The 21,815-nt window shown below is 53.4% G+C and overlaps 1 protein-coding gene across 1 annotated transcript in view; it reads left to right on the top strand.

The window, feature by feature from the left end:
• LOC140405557 (ribosome biogenesis protein BMS1 homolog) overlaps positions 1-21,815 on the top strand; it is a gene marked incomplete at its 5' end in the record, with an annotated part of 196,965 nt that overhangs the window by 19,034 nt on the left and 156,116 nt on the right. Inside the window, 5 exons of the mRNA XM_072494117.1 lie at positions 152-340; positions 4,667-4,809; positions 7,932-8,053; positions 9,177-9,373; positions 13,760-13,899. Coding sequence (XP_072350218.1) covers positions 152-340; positions 4,667-4,809; positions 7,932-8,053; positions 9,177-9,373; positions 13,760-13,899 — 791 coding nt within the window. The remainder of the gene's footprint in view (positions 1-151; positions 341-4,666; positions 4,810-7,931; positions 8,054-9,176; positions 9,374-13,759; positions 13,900-21,815) is intronic.

Genomic DNA, 21,815 nt, shown 5'->3' with positions numbered 1-21,815 from the left:
TGAAATGTTAATTGAGACCCCTTGCCTCAATACGCACAAATTCATGAAAAATAACAAGTGGTGAATGAAATGCTGAGGAAATATAACTAAAGGTTGTCTTCAGGTTATTGTGTGTCCAGCCAGAATGGACTAAATCGAGCCTCTCCTTCAGGTTTTAATGCTGACTGATGCCAGCTTTGGCTTTGAGATGGAGACGTTTGAGTTCCTGAACATCTGCCAAGTTCACGGCTTTCCCAAGATCATGGGGGTCCTCACCCACCTCGACACCTTCAAAAACAACAAGCAGCTGAGGAAGACCAAGAAAAGGCTAAAGCACCGGTTCTGGACTGAGGTCTACCAGGTATGAGTCCGGGAGGTCAGAGAGTTGTATAAACCTTGAAAATTAATGTATCCTGTAATGTGGCACAAAATATGGCTAGCTGAAAGCTCATTGGCTGGACTCGTGGTTTGTGATGCAGAGCAAGACCAGCAGCGCGGGTTCGATCCCCGTACCGGCTGAGGTTATTCATGAAGGCCCTCCCTTCCCAACCTTGCTCCTTGCCTGAGGTGTTAAACCCCCTCAAAGGGGAAAGCAAAGATCCTAAGATGGATCAATGATGGATAAGCTAATCTCAGCCACAGCTCTCGGGGTAGTTGTTTGTTTCAGTGGCTTACAATTGGGAATGAAGGTGAAAATCACTGGAGAGCAACTCCGACCCTGTGGGAAAACTCATCCCTCAGAACCAGTTTCGCTTGGCGGTTCATGCCTGCCGCCGGATCACCAAAGCAATTCTCTCCTCAGAATTTGGGCATGCAGGAAACTCCCAGGAAGAGTCACGCAAGCACAGAGAGAGGCCCTCCAGCTCATCGTGTCTGCACCGGCCATCATTCTAATCCCATTTTCCAGCACTTGGTGCATAGCCATGTCTGCTGTGGTGTTTCAAGTGGTTGTCTAAATGCTTTTTAAATGTTGTGAGGGTTCCCGCCTCTATCACCCTTTCAGGCAGCGACTTCCAGATTTCACCCGTGAAAATGATTTTTCCTCAAATCCCCACTAAACCTCCCGCTCATTACCTTAAATCTATGCTCCCTGGTTATTGACTATGGGGAAAAGCTTCTTCTTATCTACCCTATCTATATCCCTCAGAGCTTTCCACCCCTCCATCAGGTCCCCTGTCAGTCGAATCTGCTCAAAGCAAAACATCCCCAGCCTAACCGGCCTCGCTTCATATCTGAAATGCTCCAACCCAGGCAATATCCTGGTGAATCTCCTCTGCACCCTCTCCAGTGCAATCACATCCTATAGCCATAGCGACCAGAGCACACAGTACTCTAGCTGTGACCTAACCAGAGTTTTATACAGTTCCATTGTAACCTCCCTGCTCTTGCGTTTATTAGCCAAGGCATGGAATACAAGTATCCCATATGACTTCTTAACCACATCTGAATGGGCAGCACGGTAGCATTGTGGATAGCACAAATGCTTCACAGCTCCAGGGTCCCAGGTTCGATTCCGGCTTGGGTCACTGTCTGTGCGGAGTCTGCACATCCTCCCCGTGTGTGCGTGGGTTTCCTCCGGGTGCTCCGGTTTCCTCCCACAGCCCAAAGATGTGCGGGTTAGGTGGGGTAGCCATGATAAATTGCCTATAGTGTCCAAAATTGCCCTTGGTGTTGGGTGGGGTTACTGGGTTATGGGGATAGGGTGGAGCTGTGGACCTTGGGTAGGGTGCTCTTTCCAAGAGCCGGTGCAGACTCGATGGGACGAATGGCCTCCTTCTGCACTGTAAATTCTATGATTCATCTTCCTGTCCTGCTGCCTTCAGGGATCTATGGACATTCACCCCAAGGTGTCTCTGATCCTCTGTACTTCCTGCGTCCGAGCATTCATTGTATCTTCCCTTCCTTGTTAGTCCTCCCAAAACGCATCACCTCGTACTTTTCAGAGTTAAATTGCATTTGCCACTGTTCTGCCCGTCTAACCAGCCTGTCCATATTGTTCTGTAATCTAAGGCTTTCCTCCTCGCTATTTACCACTTCACAGATTTTTGTGTCATCTCCGAACGTAGTGATCATACCCTCCCACATTAATGTCCAGATCATTAATGTACACTAGAAACAGCAAGGGAGCCAGCACCGATCCCTGTGGAATACCCCGGGACAGAGGCTTCCAGTCACAAAAACAACCTTCGACCATCTCCCCCACTGTCTCCTGTCACTAAGCCAGTTTGGGATCCAGCTTGCCAAATTGTCCTGGATTCCACGGGCTCTTACCACCTTGATCAGTCTCCCATGTGGGGCCTTGTCGAAAGCCTTACGAAGTCCATGTAGACTACATCAACTGTACTGCCCTTATCTGCACACCTAGTCACCTTGAAAAATTTTGTTTGACATGATCTCCCCTTTACAAAGCCATGCTGACTATCCTTGTTTAATCCTTGCCTCTCCAAGTGGAAATTAATTCTGCAGAAACGCTTCACCATGTCCTCTTAAAGTATCTCTGATGTGGTCAAACACAACCAGTGAATCATCGGAGACTCTACCTTGTGACTGACCAGAATGGATCAGGCTCTGTCGGGAAGGCACCGTGTGTCGGGAATGAACAGAGGCAAATTTAAGCGGCAGAAACCTCCAAACAACTCTTCGAGCACCAGATTGCTCGTTCAACTTATCAGACAGCTCAGAACCCATTGGACTGCAATAAAAGCAAGGTGTCCTCGCTTGAGGGGCTGCCTAAAAGGGTAGCACGGTGGTTAGCACTGCTGCCTCACAGCTCCAGAGACCCGGGTTCAATTCCAGCCTTGGGTGACTGTGGAGTTTGCACTCGTGCTCCAGTTACCTCCCACAATCCGTGGATTGGCCATGATCAGTGCATGACGGTACGGGAGTGGGCCTAGCTAGAGTGTTTTACCGGAGGGTGGGTGCAGACTCAGTGGGTTGAATGGCCTCCTTCTGCACTGTAGGAATTATATGGATTCTAAGAGAACAGAGGACTGATGATCTCCAATCCTCGAGTGTGAGCTCGTTGAACATTGTGGACTATTTTACTTGTATGTCATCATCAAGATGGCTTTTCAACACGGGATCCTGAATACCAGTTAGGAGCAGCAACCTGTGGTGAGGTGCCCTCCCTCCCACTGTAAATCACAGGTTCCCCGGGAAATTTGCATACTTCAACTTTTGTGCCATATGAAATATAAACAATAGAACAACAAAGAACAAAGAAAAGTACAGCACAGGAACAGGCCCTTCGGCCCTCCAAGCCCGTGTCGACCATGCTGCCCGACTAAACTACAATCTACACTTCCTGGGTCCGTATCCCTCTATTCCCATCCTATTCATGACCCTGGTGAGACCACGTTTGGAGTACTGTGTGCAGTTCTGGTCACCTCAATATAGGAAGGATGTGGAAGCATTGGAAAGGGTGCAAAGGAGATTTACCAGGATGCTGCCTGGTTTGCAGGATAGGTCTTATGAGGAAAGGTTGAGGGAGCTTGGGCTTTTCTCTTTGGAGCGGAGGAGGATAAGAGGCGACTTAATAGAGGTTTATAAGATAATGAGGGGGATAGATAGAGTGGACGTTCAGAGACTATTTCCTCGGGTGGATGTAGCTGTTACAAGGGGGCATAACTATAAGGTTCAGGGTGGGAGATATAGGAGGGATGTCCGAGGTAGGTTCTTTACTCAGAGAGTGGTTAGGGTGTGGAATGGACTGCCTGCTGTGATCGTGGAGTCGGACACTTTAGGAACTTTCAAGCGGTTATTGGATAGGCACATGGAGCACACCAGAATAACAGGGAGTGGGATAGCTTGATCTTGGTTTCGGACAATGCTCGGCACAACATCGAGGGCCGAAGGGCCTGTTCTGTGCTGTACTGTTCTATGATCTATGATCTATTTGTCAAGATGCCCCTTAAATGTCACTATCGTCCCTGCTTCCACCACCTCCTCCGGCAGCAAGTTCCAGGCACCCACTACCCTCTGTGCAAATGTCTCCTCAAGCCTCCTTCTCCATGCGGTAAGATTGAGTGATGTCTTCCTTGACTTCACTTCCCGGTTCCTTTGGTGTTCAAAAACCTATTGATCTCAAATCGGACCATCGTTGAATTGTTTAAACTATATGCATTTAAAATTGTTTAACTTGGTTTAACATCTCACCTGAAGAATTGCACCGCCCAACTGCACTGAAATGTCCGCCTGGAGTATGTGCTCAAGTCACTGGAGTCAGAATGTGTGACTTGGAGGGGAGCGTTCGATACCTTCGAGGGATCAAAATCTTCAGAAGCATGTGGGAGAAAGCGATAGAGCGATACATGGCCATTGGGATGTGGTCTGTATCTATGCTGTGAACAGTCCAAGGCAGTGGTCCTCCCTGGGCCTCGGCCATATCTGATATTACAGAGATGCCACCAGCACTGAACCTCTGCATTGTTTCTGGTATTGGAGCAAGGGAGAGTTGTCTATTGATGCAACCTGTCACTGAGGGGAAAAGATCGAATTCCCAACAAGTAGAGCACCAAGGAGGCAATCATAAAATGTGCTGGTGGTCTTGTGTGTCAGAGCAAGTGAGCCATACATTGGCAGATAGCTTATCATTATCGGCTGGTGGTCAGGCACGACCCCACAACTTCTGATGGTCAGTGCCGATACTTGTATTAGTAACCTCAGCAGCATCTTCTGTATTTTCTAGGGTGCAAAGCTCTTCTACTTGTCAGGAATGGTTCACGGAGAATATCAGAAACAGGAGATTCACAACCTGGGCCGATTTATCTCTGTGATGAAGTTTCGGCCACTCGTGTGGCAAATGGCACATCCTTACCTCCTCGCTGACAGGTAGGTACAAGCTGTTGTTGTCTATATGGACTTCAATAAGGCCTTTGACAAGGTCCCTCATGGTAGACTAGTACAAAAGGTGAAGTCACACGGGATCAGGGGTGAACTGGCAAGGTGGATACAGAACTGGCTAGGTCATAGAAGGCAGAGAGTAGCAATGGAAGGATGCTTTTCTAATTGGAGGGCTGTGACCAGTGGTGTTCCGCAGGGATCAGTGCTGGGACCTTTGCTGTTTGTAGTATATATAAATGATTTGGAGGAAAATGTAACTGGTCTGATTAGTAAGTTTGCAGACGACACAAAGGTTGGTGGAATTGCGGATAGCGATGAGGACTGTCAGAGGATACAGCAGGACTTAGATTGTTTGGAGACTTGGGCGGAGAGATGGCAGATGGAGTTTAATCCGGACAAATGTGAGGTATTGCATTTTGGAAGGTCTAATGCAGGTAGGGAATATACAGTGAATGGTAGAACCCTCAAGAGTATTGAAAGTCAAAGAGATCTAGGAGTACAGGTCCACAGGTCACTGAAAGGGGCAACACAGGTGGAGAAGGTAGTCAAGAAGGCATACGGCATGCTTGCCTTCATTGGCCGGGGCATTGAGTATAAGAATTGGCAAGTCATGTTGCAGCTGTATAGAACCTTAGTTGGCCACACTTGGAGTATAGTGTTCAATTCTGGTCGCCACACTACCAGAAGGATGTGGAGGCTTTAGAGAGGGTGCAGAAGCGATTTACCAGAATGTTGCCTGTTATGGAGGGCATTAGCTATGAGGAGCGGTTGAATAAACTCGGTTTGTTCTCACTGGAACGAAGGAGGTTGAGGGGCGACCTGATAGAGGTCTACAAAATTATGAGGGGCATAGACAGAGTGGATAGTCAGAGGCTTTTCCCCGGGGTAGAGGGGTCAATTACTAGGGGGCATAGGTTTAAGATGAGAGGGGCAAGGTTTAGAGTAGATGTACGAGGCAAGTTTTTTACGCAGAGGGTAGTGGGTGCCTGGAACTCGCTACCGGAGGAGGTGGTGGAAGCAGGGACGATAGTGACATTTAAGGGGCATCTTGACAAATACATGAATAGGATGGGAATAGAGGGATACGGACCCAGGAAGTGTAGAAGATTGTAGTTTAGTCGGGCAGCATGGTCGGCACAGGCTTGGAGGGCCGAAGGCCTGTTCCTGTGCTGTACATTTCTTTGTTCTTTGTTCTGTCTAACCTCCCTTATCAAAACCAGCCGAGGAACTCCGCGTGGTTCAAGTCCGTCCTTGGGTGATTGTGTGGAGTTTGCACCTTCTCCACGTGTCCTTGTGGGATTCCTCCAGTTGCTCCGGCTTCCTCACACAGCTCAAAGATGTGCTAGGTGGAGTTAACAGGATAAGGTGGGGGAGTGGGCCTAGGTGGGGTGCTCTTTCAGAGGGTTGGTGCAGACTCGATGGGTCGAATGGCCCCCTTCTGCCCTATAGGGATCCTGTGGTCCCATGAAGATGTGCTGAGCAGGAAGCACTGGGTAGATGACCCTGGGTTAAAATTGTTGGATGAGGGTGACTCCGAGGCAGCGGGAGGAATTCATTCCCCATGCCAACTTAATCAGATTAGCTTTCTCCAGAGAGAGACAGAGTGCAGAGAAAGAGAGGGAGAGAGAGGCAGAGCGGGAAAGGAGAAGGAGCGAGGCGGAGGGGGGAAGGGAGAGTGAGGCAGAGGGAGAGTGGGAAAGGAGAGGGAGCGCGGGAAAGGAGAGAGAGAGAGGCAGAGCGGGAAAGGAGAGGGAGAGAGGCAGAGCGGGAAAGGAGAGAGAGAGAGAGGCAGAGCGGAAAAGGAGAGGGAGAGAGGCAGAGCGGGGAAGGAGAGGGAGAGAGGCAGAGTGGGAAAGGAGAGGGAGAGAGGCCGAGTGGGAAAGGAGAAGGAGAGAGAGGCAGAGCGGAAAAGGAGAGGGCGAGAGGCAGAGTGGGAAAGGAGAGGGAGAGAGGCAGAGCGGGAAAGGAGAGGGAGTGAGAGGCAGAGTGGGAAAGGAGAGGGAGAGAGAGGCAGAGTGGGAAAGGAGAGGGAGAGTGGGAAAGGAGAGGGAGAGAGAGGCAGAGCGGGAAAGGAGAGGGAGAGGGAGAGAGAGGCAGAGCGGGCAAGGAGAGGGAGAGGGGGAGAGCGGGAAAGGAGAGGGAGAGAGAGGCAGAGCGGGAAAGGAGAGGGAGAGAGAGGCAGAGTAGGAAAGGTGGGCGGGGGGAGAGGGAGGGGCAGGGAGAGGTGGAGGAAAACATACGGTTACGCTGAGTTTCCGGAAAGCTGTGCGTGTGTCAAAGAAGCTGTGTAACTCGGGAATTGTTTTGCGTGATCATTTTCCTTGAATTTATCCAGTATTTCTGTTGTTTTCCGTGATTTCTGTTATTCTGGCTCGGAATTCACAATGCTGAACTTGTGTAGTCCTTCAACTTTGTACATTTATATTTTTCCGGCCAAATAGTATCCGAAGGAGCCAATCTCTGGCTTTAACTTTGATTTCTATGACACCCTGTGATTCACGGAAGGGTGAATGAAAGTTTGTGATTTTCAGGAATGCAACCACATCTTTAAGTCAGAATTCAGTGTATTTGAGTCTGGAGTTATTATTCCTTCCCTCTATTGTTCCCAACCTTCATGTCTTTATATTAAAAAAAGATGATCACACATTCAGTCGCCCACCAGTGGCAACAACCCTAAACTGCACGAGTGTGAGAGAACTCAGCAGGCCTTGGGGGTTGTGAACAAATACTTGCACCCTGAACTGCGTGCTGACTCTCGGTGCTCGGCCAAGCCACGTATTCCAACGTACCAACATGGGTGGCACAGTGGTTAGCACGGCTGCCTCTCGGCACCTGGGACCCGGGTTCAATTCCAGCCTCGGGTGACTGTGCGGCGTCTGCACATCCTCCCCGTGTGTGCGTGGGTTTCCTCCGGGTGCTCCGGTTTCCTCCCACAGCCCAAAGATGTGCAGGTTAGGTGGTGTTACGGGGATAGGGTGGGGGAGTGGGCCATGGAGGGTGCTCTTTCAGAGGGTCAGTGCAGACTCGGGCAGAATGGCCTCTTTCTGCACAGCAGGGATTCTGCCATCCTCGAGTGGGAAAAGTGCTGAGAAATGTTGATGCTGTTTCAGAATGGAAGATTTGACCAATCCTGAGGACGTTCGCAAAAATCGGAAGTGTGACCGTAAAGTTTCAATGTACGGGTACCTGCGCGGAACCTACCTCAGAAAGAGCAGCCAAGTTCACCTTCCAGGTATTCCTCAAATCCAGTCAAATTGCTTATTAACTGAATCATGTGGTGAGGGATTGTACAAGCGAGGAGTGAGGGAACAGCTCGTGGTTTGTGCTGAGCTTGTTACTCTCTGCTGGGGCAGTTGCAACATGAATGGTTTCTCGGGCCATGGCATAGGGGAGGGCAGAACAGAGACCGAGTTCTCTGGATCCCAGCCAAGCAGCAGGTGCTGGGACTTCCCAATAGGAGCAGACTATTGGGCACCTTTTTTAATAAACATTTTAAATCTCTCGTTGAGATCAACCTTCTAAACTCCAGTCAAGTTTCTGTAATTTGTGCTCGTAATATAACCCTTCAACTGCCATTCCTTAGCCACATGGCCACTTCTTGCAGGATCTTTGGCAGCTCAGGAATGGATCTCGGGTTTTGAGTGAGATGGAGGAGAGGAACTTTTAAAAATATGTTCTCCTCATGTTGTGCAGCTTGTAAAATTTACAACCGCTACTAATCACACACTGCAGCGTGGATTGTTCTGTGAGAGTGCAAGTACTGGGGACATGGAGGTGGTGGGCGGTGAGGGGAGTCACAGACTGAATGAGGGCGGCACAGCGCCAGGGTCCCAGGTTCAATTCCCGGCTTGGGTCACTGTCTGTGTGAAGTCTGCACGTTCTCCCTGTGTCTGCGTGGGTTTCCTCCGGGTGCTCCGGTTTCCTCCCACAAGTCCGGAAAGACGTGCTTGTTGGGTGAATTGGACATTCTGAATTCTCCCTCCGTGTACCCGAACAGGCGCCGGAATGTGGCGACTAGGGGCTTTTCGCAGTAACTTCATTGCAGTGTTAATGTAAGCCTACTTGTGACAATAAAGATGATTATTATTTAATGCATAGAGAATGTGAGGAGGAATATGCGCAGTGAGTGTTGATGGGCTGAAACTCACTGCCTGTGGAAGCAGAACAGTGAATTATTTCAAAAGGAAATTGGATGGGCATTCGCAACAGGTGAACCTGCAGGGCGAGGGGGATCAAGTGGGGGAGCGGGATTTACTGGATTGCTCCTCATGGGGCTGGTATGTCCCCATGACTGTCCAATATACATGACCAGTTCATTCTTCACTGGACCCAATCTCCATGCTTAAATTTTCCAGGTGTGGGCGACTTCACAGTGAATGAAGCTGGCTTCCTGCCAGATCCCTGTCCCCTCCCACAACAACAGAAGAAACGATCCCTGCATGAGAAGGAGAGGCTCATCTATGCCCCCATGTCTGGTGTCGGGGGTATTGTTTACGATAAGGATGCTGTGTATATCGATCTCGGCGGGAGCCATGCCCACAGAGCAGAGGAGGTAATGTCCTACACTTTCACTTGCATTTCATTTTGCTTTTCCTTGCCAGCTTTATTTGGTTCCCTTTCTGCCCATGAAACGTTTTGATGGCTGCTCTTAACCTTCCAATACCTGACCCAAGTGAAATGTGGCCTTGTTAAGTGGTGTTGATGTTCCCCTCAGCAGTGGTAAATGTCACAGTGGAAACCGACAGGACACAAACGCATGCTGTCTAACACCCGCAGTGATCGGATAGAAAAATTAAAACATTATACCCTGTTCGGACCAGCCAGAACTATTCATGAGGAAGAGGTGCGATGCCCTTGCCTTTGCTCCTCTAATCGCCCGCTGGAGAATCCAGCTGGGCTGGCGATCAGCAGCACCACCCACAGCTGCAGACTGGCTGGCAGACCTATCTGAATCCCTACACCTGGAGAAGATCAAATACACCATCCGAGGGTCATCTACCATGTCCAACTTCATTTCAGTCTTTTTCATTGAAGGCTTGATTAACAGGAAAAGTACTTCACTCAATGTCAGTACTGATTGTGATTTACCCCTACTCGAATTGCTCTGATTTCAATGTGTTAACATCATAGAACATAGAACATAGAACGATACAGCGCAGTACAGGCCCTTCGGCCCACGATGTTGCACCGACATGGGAAGTCAAAAAACAAAAGCCATCTAACCTACACTATGCCATTATCATCCATATGCTTATCCAATAAACTTTTAAATGCCCTCAATGTTGGCGAGTTCACGACTGTAGCAGGTAGGGCATTCCACGGCCTCACCACTCTTTGCGTAAAGAACCTACCTCTGACCTCTGTCCTATATCTATTACCCCTCAATTTAAGGCTATGTCCCCTCGTGCTAGCCATTTCCATCCGCGGGAGAAGGCTCTCACTGTCCACCCTATCTAACCCCCTGATCATTTTGTATGCCTCTATTAAGTCTCCTCTTAACCTTCTTCTCTCTAACGAAAACAACCTCAAGTCCATCAGCCTTTCGTCATAAGATTTTCCCTCCATACCAGGCAACATCCTGGTAAATCTCCTTTGCACCCGCTCCAAAGCTTCCACGTCCTTCCTATAATTAGGTGACCAGAACTGTACGCAATACTCCAAATGCGGCCGTACCAGAGTTCTGTACAGCTGCAACATGACCTCATGACTCTGGAACTCAATCCCTCTACCAATAAAGGCCAACACTCCATAGGCCTTCTTCACAACCCCATCAACCTGGGTGGCAACTTTCAGGGATCTATGTACATGGACACCGAGATCCCTCTGCTCATCCACACTTCCAAGAACTTTACCATTAGCCCAATATTCCGCATTCCTGTTATTCCTTCCAAAGTGAATCACCTCACACTTAGAATCATAGAATCATAGAAGTTTACAGCATGGAAACAGGCCCTTCGTCCCAACCAGTCCATGCCGCCCAGTTTTTACCATTAAGCTAGTCCCAGTTGCCCGCACTTGGCCTCTATACCCATCTTACCCATGTAACTATCTAAATGTTTTTTAAAAGACACAATTGTACCCGCCTCTATTACTACCTCTGGCAGCCCATTCCAGACACTCACTACCCTTTGAGTGAAGAAATTGCCCCTCTGGGCCCTTCTGAATCTCTCCCCTCTCACCTTAAACCTATGCCCTCTGGTTTTAGACTCCCCTACCTTTGGGAAAAGATGTTGACTATCTACCTTATCTATGCCCCTCATTATTTTATAGACCTCTATAAGATCACCCCTAAGCCTCCTACGCTCCAGGGAAAAAAGTCCCAGTCTATCCAGCCTCTCCTTATAACTCAATCCATCAAGTCCCGGCAACATCCTAGTAAATCTTTTCTGCACTCTTTCCAGTTTAATAATATCCTTTCTATAATAGGGTGACCAGAACTGCACACAGTATTCCAAGTGTGGCCGTACCAATGTCTTGTACAACTTCAACAAGACGTCCCAACTCCTGTATTCAATGTTCTGACCAATGAAACCAAGCATGTCGAATGCCTTCTTCACCACCCTGTCCACCTGCGACTCCACCTTCAAGGAGCTATGAACCTGTACTCCTAGATCTCTTTGTTCTAAAACTCTCCCCAACGCCATACCATTAACTGAGTAGGTCCTGGCCTGATTCGATCTGCCAAAATGCATCACCTCACATTTATCTAAATTAAACTCCATCTGCCATTCGTCGGCCCACTGGCCTAATTGATCAAGATCCCGTTGCAATCCTAGATAACCTTCTTCACTATCCACTGTGCCACCAATCTTGATGTCATCTGCAAACTTACTAACCATGCCTCCTAAATTCTCATCCAAATCATTAATATAAATCACAAATAACAGTGGACCCAGCACCGATCCCTGAGGCACACCACTGGTTACAGGCCTCTAGTTTGAAAAACAACCCTCTACAACCACCCTCTGCCTTCTGTCGTCCAGCCAATTTTGAATCCAATTGGCAACCTCACCCTGGATCCCGTGAGCTTTAACCTTCTGCAACAACCTACCATGCGGTACCTTGTCAAAGGCTTTGCTAAAGTCCATGTAGACAACGTCTACTGCACTGCCCTCATCTACCTTCTTGGTCACCCCCTCAAAAAACTCAATCAAATTTGTGAGACATGATTTTCCACGCACAAAGCCATGCTGACTGCCCCGAATCAGTCCTTGCCTCTCTAAATGCTTGTAGATCCTGTCTCTCAGAATACCTTCTAGCAACTTACCTACTACAGACGTTAGGCTCACCGGTCTGTAGTTCCCAGGCTTTTCCCTGCTGCCCTTCTTAAACAAGGGCACAACATTCGCCACTCTCCAATCTTCAGGCACCTCACCTGTGGCGGCCGATGATTCAAATATTTCTGTTAGGGGACCCGCAATTTCCTCCCTAGCCTCCCACAGCATCCTGGGATACATTTCATCAGGTCCCGGGGATTTATCTACCTTGATGCGCTTTAAGACTTCCAGCACCACCTCCTCTGTAATATGCACACTTCTCAAGACATCACTATTTATTTCCCTTAGTTTCCTAACATCCATGCCTTTCTCCACCATGAATACCGATGAGAAATATTCATTCAGGATCTCACCCAACTCTTGTGGCTCTGCACATAGATGTCCTTGTTGATCCTTAAGAGGCCCTACTCTGTCCCTAGTTGCTCTTTTCCCCTTTATGTATCTGTAGAATCTCTTTGGATTCTCCCTTGCATTATTTGCCAAAGCAATTTCATGTCCCCTTTTTGCCCTCCTGATTTCCCTCTTAACTCTATTTCGACAATCTCTATACTCTTCAAGGGATCCACTTGATCCCAGTTGCTTATGTACGTCATATGCCTCCTTCTTCTTTTTGACCAGAGTCTCAATATCTCGAGTCATCCAGGGTTCCCTACTTCTACCAGCCTTGCCCTTCACTCTAAAGGGAATGTGCTTACCCTGCACCCTGGTTAACACATTTTTAAAAGCCTCCCATTTACCAGCCGTCCCTTTGCCTGCCAACAGTCTCCCCCAATCTACCTCTGCCAGTTCCTGTCTGATACCATCAAAATTGGCCTTGCCCCAATTAAGAATTTTAACTCTTGGGCCAGACCTATCATTCTCCATAGCTATCTTAAAACTAATGGAGTTATGGTCACTTGTCCCAAAGTGATCCCTCACTAGCACTTCTGTCACTTGCCCTTCCTTATTTCCCAAGACGAGGTCTACATTAAACTCCATTTGCCACCTCTCAGCCCAGCTCTGCAGCTTATCTATGTCCCTCTGAACAAGCAGTAGTCATATTTTTTGGCTTTACATTGGTCTTTTAAATTAAGGGGTAATTTAGCGTGGCCAATCCACCTACCCTGCGCATCTTTGGGTTGTGGGGGTGAGACCCACGCAAACACAGGGAGAATGTGCAAACTCCACACGGAGTAAACACCGCCCCATCTGAAAGTAAATCTTCGTCTCCAAGCTTCACTTTCAGGCAACCACCATGCTAAGCTGCCAGTGTCAGAGAAACTCCCAAGTCTGGTTGTGAAGACGATTCTGAGACTAGGTGGATTGCCGCAGAGCTAGTATCTCTCTTGTCCCCATTTGGCAGACTCCTCTTTCAATAGACATCTGAATAGAATTAACTACTAAATACCCAACATCTCTTCACCTTATTATCTTAAACTACCAGGTTTTTAACATCCATCAATGAACCTATTGGGTACTTCTCTATCTCGCTTAACACACACCTTAAAACCTACCCCTTTGACCATCTGACCTAAAATATGACTGTCATTTTTTTGTTTTATAATGCTCCTGTGTAGTGCCTTGGAATGGCATGATGGTGCTGTCTAAATATAAGTAGTTGTTAGTATTATAACTGTTATTACCATATAATTCTATAAAAATTCTCTTTTGCTTGTCTGTAGGAAGAGCAAAGGCCAAGCCACGAACTGGTGCAAAGTCTTTTTGCAACTCACAGCACCATTGACACCAAGATGGCCTCGAGCAAAGTCTCCCTCTTCATGGACTCAAAGCCACTGGCCTCGGAGGAACTGGATGAAAGCGGGTAGATAGAAACTTAGATATTCCTAATTTCAACCCGTCACTCACCATGGGCCATTGGAAGCTTACTAAATGCTGATGTGATTCTGGGCAGTTTTGTCATGGAAACTGCACAATGGGTCCTTTCTGTGTTTGTCTACAGGCCGAGGAAGCCCCACATTGGCCAGTTTTCTTCCCCCAGGTTTGGAGAAGGTATTTGAAGTACTGGTGTCACCTTCAGTGAGGTGGAAGATCATTTTTAGTCTGTGCTGAGCCCCTCTTGGATTGCTTGTTTTTTTCTGTTTAATTCCGAACTGAGCGAAGGTAAACTATTCTCTGCTGTGTCTCCAATAAATTAGTTTTTCTAGATAGGGGACCATGTTTAAGGCCAGATTCATTATTCACAGTTTGCTTCCTCTGTGTGCAGCATGCTTAGTTAATGATGTCATCAACCCCAAAAAGCCCCAGCATAGTCTTTTAGCTGCACTGGTGATGTTTACAAAAGTAGAGCTTTTAAAGGCAAACAAATTGTCAGCTGGAGTTGTGACCAATCGTTTACCTGCCTCCATGACCCTCTGTCCCTAATGTGTCTCGATTCCCTCTCCATTCCCGGTTCTCTCTCCCATCCCGGTTCCCCCTCCGTTCCCGGTTCCCCCTCCGTTCCCGGTTCCCCCTCCGTTCCCGGTTCCCCCTCCGTTCCCGGTTCCCTCTCCGTTCCCGGTTCCCTCTCCATTCCCGGTTCTCTCTCCCGTCCCGGTTCTCTCCCCATGAGAACAAACAAAGAACAAAGAAAAGTACAGCAGAGGAACAGGCCCTTCGGCCCTCCAAGCCTGTGCCGACCATGCTGCCCGACTAAACTACAATCTTCCACACTCCCTGGGTCCGTATCCCTCTATTCCCATCCTATTCATGTATTTGTCAAGATGCCCCTTAAATGTCACTATCGTCCCTGCTTCCACCACCTCCTCCGGCAGCGAGTTCCAGGCACCCACTACCCTCTGTGTAAAAAAACTTGCCTCGTACATCTACTCTAAACCATGCCCCTCGCACCTTAAACCTAAGCCCCTCAGTAATTGACCCCTCTACCCTGGGGAAAAGCCTCTGACTATCCACTCTGTCTATGCCCCTCATAATTTTGTAGACCTCTATCAGGTCGCCCCTCAACCTCCTTTGTTCCAGTGAGAACAAACCGAGTTTATTCAACCGCTCCTCATAGCTAATGCCCTCCATAACAGGCAACATTCTGGTAAATCTCTTCTGCACCCTCTCTAAAGCCTGCACATCCTTCTGGTAGTGTGGCGACCAGAATTGAACACTATACTCCAAGTGTGGCCTAACTAAGGTTCTATACAGCTGCAACATGACTTGCCAATTCTTATACTCAATGCCCCGGCCAATGAAGGCAAGCATGCCGTATGCCTTCTTGACTACCTTCTCCACCTGTGTTGCCCCTTTCAGTGACCTGTGGACCTGTACTCCTAGATCTCTCTGACTTTCAATACTCTTGAGGGTTCTACCATTCACTGTATATTCCCTACCTGCCTAATATACAAACCTGTATATTAGACCTTCCAAAATGCATTACCTCACATTTGTCCGGATTAAACTCCATCTGCCATCTCTCCGCCCAAGTCTCCAAACAATCTAAATCCTGCTGTATCCTCTGACAGTCCTCACCGCTATCCGCAATTCCACCAACCTTTGTGTCGTCTGCAAACTTGCTAATCAGACCAGTTACAATTTCCTCCAAATCATTTATATATACTACAAACAGCAAAGGTCCCAGCACTGATCCCTGCGGAACACCACTGGTCACAGCCCTCCAATTAGAAAAGCATCCTTCCATTGCTACTCTCTGCCTTCTATGACCTATGATGTGGAGATGCCAGCGTTGGACTGGGGTGAGCACAGTACGAAGTCTTACAACACCAGGTTAAAGTCCAACAGGTTTGTTTCGATGTCACATTTGGTGTTGTAAGACTTCGTACTGTTCTATGACCTAGCCAGTTCTGTATCCACCTTGCCAGCTCACCCCTGATGCGACTTCACCTTTTGTACTAGTCTACCATGAGGGACCTTGTCAAAGGCCTTACTGAAGTCCAAAGAGACAACATCCACTGCCCTACCTGCATCAATCATCTTAGTGACCTCCTCGAAAAACTCCATCAAGTTAGTGAGTCACGACCTCCCCTTCACAAAACCATGCTGCCTCTCAATAATTCGTCCATTTGATTCCAAATGGGAGTAGATCCTGTCATGAAGAATTCTCTCCAGTAATTTCCCTGTTCTCTCTCCATTCCCGGTTCCCCCTCCATTCCTGGTTCTTTGTCCCATCCCGGTACCCTCTCCATTCCCGGTTCTCTCTCCAGTCCGGGTTCTCCCTCCCATCCCGGTTCCCTCTCACATCCCGGTTCCCTCTCACATCCCGGTTCCCTCTCACATCCCGGTTCCCTCTCACATCCCGGTACCCTCTCCATTCCCGGTTCCCTCTCACATCCCGGTTCCCTCTCACATCCCGGTTCCCTCTCCCATCCTGGTTCTCTCCGCCATCCCGGTTCCCTCTCACATCCCGGTTCCCTCTCACATCCCGGTTCCCTCTCACATCCCGGTTCCCTCTCACATTCCGGTTCCCTCTCCCATCCTGGTTCTCTCCGCCATCCCCGTTCTCTCTCCCGTCGCGGCCCGCTCTCCCGCCCCGGCCCGCTCTCCCAGCCCGTCCCGCTCTCCCGGCCCGTCCCGCTCTCCCGGCCCGTCCCGCTCTCCCAGCCCGTCCCGCTCTCCCGGCCCGTCCCGCTCTCCCGGCCCGTCCCGCTCTCCCGGCCCGTCCCGCTCTCCCGGCCCGTCCCGCTCTCCCGGCCCGTCCCGCTCTCCCGTCGCGGCCCGCTCTCCCGCCCCGGCCCGCTCTCCCGGCCCGGCCCGCTCTCCCGGCCCGGCCCGCTCTCCCGGCCCGTCCCGCTCTCCCGGCCCGTCCCGCTCTCCCGGCCCGTCCCGCTCTCCCGCCCCGGCCCGCTCTCCCGGCCCGTCCCGCTCTCCCGCCCCGGCCCGCTCTCCCGCCCCGGCCCGCTCTCCCGGCCCGTCCCGCTCTCCCGGCCCGTCCCGCTCTCCCGTCGCAGCCCGCTCTCCCGTCCCGTCACGCTCTCCCGGCCCGGCCCGCTCTCCGCCATCCCGGTTCTCCCTCCCGTCGTGGCCCGCTCTCCCGTCGCGGCCCGCTCTCCCGTAACGACCCGCTCTCCCGCCCCGGCCCGCTCCCCCGTCCCGGCCCCCTCTCCCGCCCCGGCCCGCTCCCCCGTCCCGGCCCGCTCCCCCGTCCCGGCCCCCTCTCCCGGCCCGGCCCCCTCTCCCGGCCCGTCCCGCTCTCCCGGCCCGGCCCCCTCTCCCGGCCCGTCCCGCTCTCCCGGCCCGTCCCACTCTCCCGCCCCGGCCCGCTCTCCCGTCGCGGCCCCCTCTCCCGGCCCGTCCCGCTCTCCCGGCCCGTCCCGCTCTCCCGTCGCAGCCCGCTCTCCCGCCCCGGCCCGCTCTCCCGCCCCGGCCCGCTCTCCCGCCCCGGCCCGCTCTCCCGCCCCGTCCCGCTCTCCCGCCCCGTCCCGCTCTCCCGCCCCGTCCCGCTCTCCCGCCCCGGCCCGCTCTCCCGCCCCGGCCCGCTCTCCCGCCCCGTCCCGCTCTCCCGCCCCGTCCCGCTCTCCCGCCCCGGCCCGCTCTCCCGCCCCGTCCCGCTCTCCCGCCCCGTCCCGCTCTCCCGCCCCGGCCCGCTCTCCCGCCCCGTCCCGCTCTCCCGCCCCGGCCCGCTCTCCCGGCCCGTCCCACTCTCCCGCCCCGGCCCACTCTCCCGCCCCGGCCCCCTCTCCCGCCCCGGCCCGCTCTCCCGCCCCGGCCCGCTCTCCCGCCCCGGCCCGCTCTCCCGCCCCGGCCCGCTCTCCCGCCCCGGCCCGCTCTCCCGCCCCGGCCCGCTCTCCCGCCCCGGCCCGCTCTCCCGCCCCGGCCCGCTCTCCCGCCCCGTCCCGCTCTCCCGCCCCGTCCCGCTCTCCCGCCCCGTCCCGCTCTCCCGCCCCGTCCCGCTCTCCCGCCCCGTCCCGCTCTCCCGCCCCGTCCCGCTCTCCCGCCCCGTCCCGCTCTCCCGCCCCGTCCCGCTCTCCCGCCCCGTCCCGCTCTCCCGCCCCGTCCCGCTCTCCCGGCCCGTCCCGCTCTCCCGGCCCGTCCCGCTCTCCCGGCCCGTCCCGCTCTCCCGGCCCGTCCCGCTCTCCCGGCCCGTCCCGCTCTCCCGGCCCGGCCCGCTCTCCCGCCCCGGCCCGCTCTCTGCCATCCCGGTTCTCTCTCCCGTCGTGGCCCGCTCTCCCGGCCCGTCCCGCTCTCCCGTCCCGTCCCGCTCTCCCGTCCCGTCCCGCTCTCCCGCCCCGGCCCGCTCTCCCGCCCCGTCCCGCTCTCCCGCCCCGTCCCGCTCTCCCGCCCCGGCCCGCTCTCCCGCCCCGTCCCGCTCTCCCGCCCCGTCCCGCTCTCCCGCCCCGTCCCGCTCTCCCGGCCCGTCCCGCTCTCCCGGCCCGTCCCGCTCTCCCGGCCCGTCCCGCTCTCCCGGCCCGTCCCGCTCTCCCGGCCCGTCCCGCTCTCCCGGCCCGTCCCGCTCTCCCGGCCCGTCCCGCTCTCCCGGCCCGTCCCGCTCTTCCGGCCCGGCCCGCTCTCCCGCCCCGGCCGCTCTCCCGTCCCGGCCCGCTCTCTGCCATCCCGGTTCTCTCTCCCGTCGTGGCCCGCTCTCCCGGCCCGTCCCGCTCTCCCGTCCCGTCCCGCTCTCCCGTCCCGTCCCGCTCTCCCGCCCCGGCCCGCTCTCCCGTCCCGGCCCGCTCTCCCGCCCCGGCCCGCTCTCCCGCCCCGGCCCGCTCTCCCGCCCCGTCCCGCTCTCCCGCCCCAGCCCGCTCTCCCGCCCCGGCCCGCTCTCCCGCCCCGGCCCTCTCTCCCGCCCCGGCCCTCTCTCCCGCCCCGGCCCTCTCTCCCGGCCCGTCCCGCTCTCCCGCCCCGTCCCGCTCTCCGCCATCCCGGTTCTCTCTCCCGTCCCGGCCCGCTCTCCCGTCCCGGCCCGCTCTCCCGGCCCGGCCCGCTCTCCCGCCCCGGCCCGCTCTCCCGGCCCGGCCCGCTCTCCCGGCCCGTCCCGCTCTCCCGCCCCGTCCCGCTCTCCCGCCCCGGCCCACTCTCCCGCCCCGTCCCGCTCTCCCGTCCCGGCCCGCTCTCCCGTCACGGCCCGCTCCCCCGTCACAGCCCGTGTGTGGCTGTGGAAGTAGTTGAGTCGGAAACATTAGGGACCTTCAAGCGGCTATTGGATAGGTACATGGATCACGGTAGAATGATGGGGTGTAGATTAATTTGTTCTTAACCTAGGACAAACGTTCGGCACAACATTGTGGGCCGAAGGGCCTGTTCTGTGCTGTATTTTTCTCTGTTCTATTCCTTTGGAGTCTGCACCTCTCAGCTTTCCCATGTTTATGCTATTTCTGGTCTTTTTCCCTCTTTATCAACAGCTCCGTGTCTGTGGAAACCTTCGTTATCACACTCCATTGCGGTTAAAACACTACAGCCTCCTTCAACTCATTTAGCAAGATCTTTCTTCCACTTTCTTTACCATTCTTATTTCCATTCTTATTTATTTGATTTTAGCCAGAAAATCATCAGCAATTCTCATCCACAGCATTAGTTTTGGTGTTCCCCAAGGATCTCCTCTTGGCCCATCCTATTTACTATCTACTTGCTACTTTACATCCAGATTGGTTTCCACAGATACGCTGACTCAAATCTATCTCATCACCACTTCTCCGACCGCTGCACCCCCGTCTCTGATTGGTCACACTGCTTCTCCGACCGCTGCACCTCCGTCTCTGATTGGTCACACTGCTTCTCCGGCCTCTGCACCCCCGTCTCTGATTGGTCACACTGCTTCTCCGACCGCTGCACCCCCGTCTCTGATTGGTCACACTGCTTCTCCGGCCTCTGCACCCCCGTCTCTGATTGGTCACACTGCTTCTCCGACCGCTGCACCCCCGTCTCTGATTGGTCACACTGCTTCTCCGACCGCTGCACCCCCGTCTCTGATTGGTCACACTGCTTCTCCGGCCTCTGCACTCCCGTCTCTGATTGGTCACACTGCTTCTCCGACCGCTGCACCCCCGTCTCTGATTGGTCACACTGCTTCTCCGGCCTCTGCACTCCCGTCTCTGATTGGTCACACTGCTTCTCCGACCGCTGCACCCCCGTCTCTGATTGGTCACACTGCTTCTCCGGCCTCTGCACCCCCGTCTCTGATTGGTCACACTGCTTCTCCGGCCTCTGCACTCCCGTCTCTGATTGGTCACACTGCTTCTCCGACCGCTGCACCCCCGTCTCTGATTGGTCACACTGCTTCTCCGGCCTCTGCACTCCCGTCTCTGATTGGTCACACTGCTTCTCCGGCCTCTGCACCCCCGTCTCTGATTGGTCACACTGCTTCTCCGACCTCTCCACTCCCGTCTCTGATTGGTCACACTGCTTCTCCGACCGCTGCACCCCCGTCTCTGATTGGTCACACTGCTTCTCCGGCCTCTGCACCTCCGTCTCTGATTGGTCACACTGCTTCTCCGGCCTCTGCACCCCCGTCTCTGATTGGTCACACTGCTTCTCCGGCCTCTGCACTCCCGTCTCTGATTGGTCACACTGCTTCTCCGGCCTCTGCACTCCCGTCTCTGATTGGTCACACTGCTTCTCCGACCGCTGCACCCCCGTCTCTGATTGGTCACACTGCTTCTCCGACCGCTGCACCCCCGTCTCTGATTGGTCACACTGCTTCTCCGGCCTCTGCACCTCCGTCTCTGATTGGTCACACTGCTTCTCCGGCCTCTGCACCTCCGTCTCTGATTGGTCACACTGCTTCTCCGGCCTCTGCACCTCCGTCTCTGATTGGTCACACTGCTTCTCCGGCCTCTGCACCTCCGTCTCTGATTGGTCACACTGCTTCTCCGGCCTCTGCACCTCCGTCTCTGATTGGTCACACTGCTTCTCCGACCGCTGCACCCCCGTCTCTGATTGGTCACACTGCTTCTCCGGCCTCTGCACCCCCGTCTCTGATTGGTCACACTGCTTCTCCGACCGCTGCACCCCCGTCTCTGATTGGTCACACTGCTTCTCCGGCCTCTGCACCCCCGTCTCTGATTGGTCACACTGCTTCTCCGGCCTCTGCACTCCCGTCTCTGATTGGTCACACTGCTTCTCCGGCCTCTGCACCCCCGTCTCTGATTGGTCACACTGCTTCTCCGACCGCTGCACCCCCGTCTCTGATTGGTCACACTGCTTCTCCGACCTCTGCACTCCCGTCTCTGATTGGTCACACTGCTTCTCCGGCCTCTGCACCTCCGTCTCTGATTGGTCACACTGCTTCTCCGACCTCTGCACTCCCGTCTCTGATTGGTCACACTGCTTCTCCGACCTCTGCACTCCCGTCTCTGATTGGTCACACTGCTTCTCCGGCCTCTGCATTGGTTGAGCCAAACCTTCCTTTAATAAATCTAGGAATCTGAAGCCATTTTCTTTGGTCACAAATTCCGTTCCCTCACCACCAAATTTATCCACCCCCCTTGGTCATCTCCTTCTCTTCCACCCTCCATAAGGTTGTGCTCGATCAACCCTCTGTCACCTGTAACTTCAGTTGAACTAACCCTGTTCACCATTGCGCCTGCCCTTGGTGACCAGCCCGGCGGCACTCCTTGCTTTTAAAATTCTCATCCCCGTTTTCCAATCTCGCTGTGGGCCTCGTCACTCCCGATCTCTGTAATGTCTTCTAACCCTTCAAGATCTCTGCACTCCCACCATAATGGCCTCCTGAGCATCTTCTATATCTACCCTGTCATGCCCTGTAAGAATTTTGTCCATTTCAATTTGGTCGCCCCTCGTTTTTCAAAACTCAAGCAATGCAGACCCTGTCTCTGCAAT

The sequence above is a fragment of the Scyliorhinus torazame genome, unplaced genomic scaffold (assembly GCF_047496885.1).
Source record: "Scyliorhinus torazame isolate Kashiwa2021f unplaced genomic scaffold, sScyTor2.1 scaffold_57, whole genome shotgun sequence".
Taxonomy (NCBI): domain Eukaryota; kingdom Metazoa; phylum Chordata; class Chondrichthyes; order Carcharhiniformes; family Scyliorhinidae; genus Scyliorhinus; species Scyliorhinus torazame.
The sequence above is the reverse complement of the archived record's forward strand: the minus strand, read 5'-3'. Positions and strand labels throughout refer to the sequence as shown.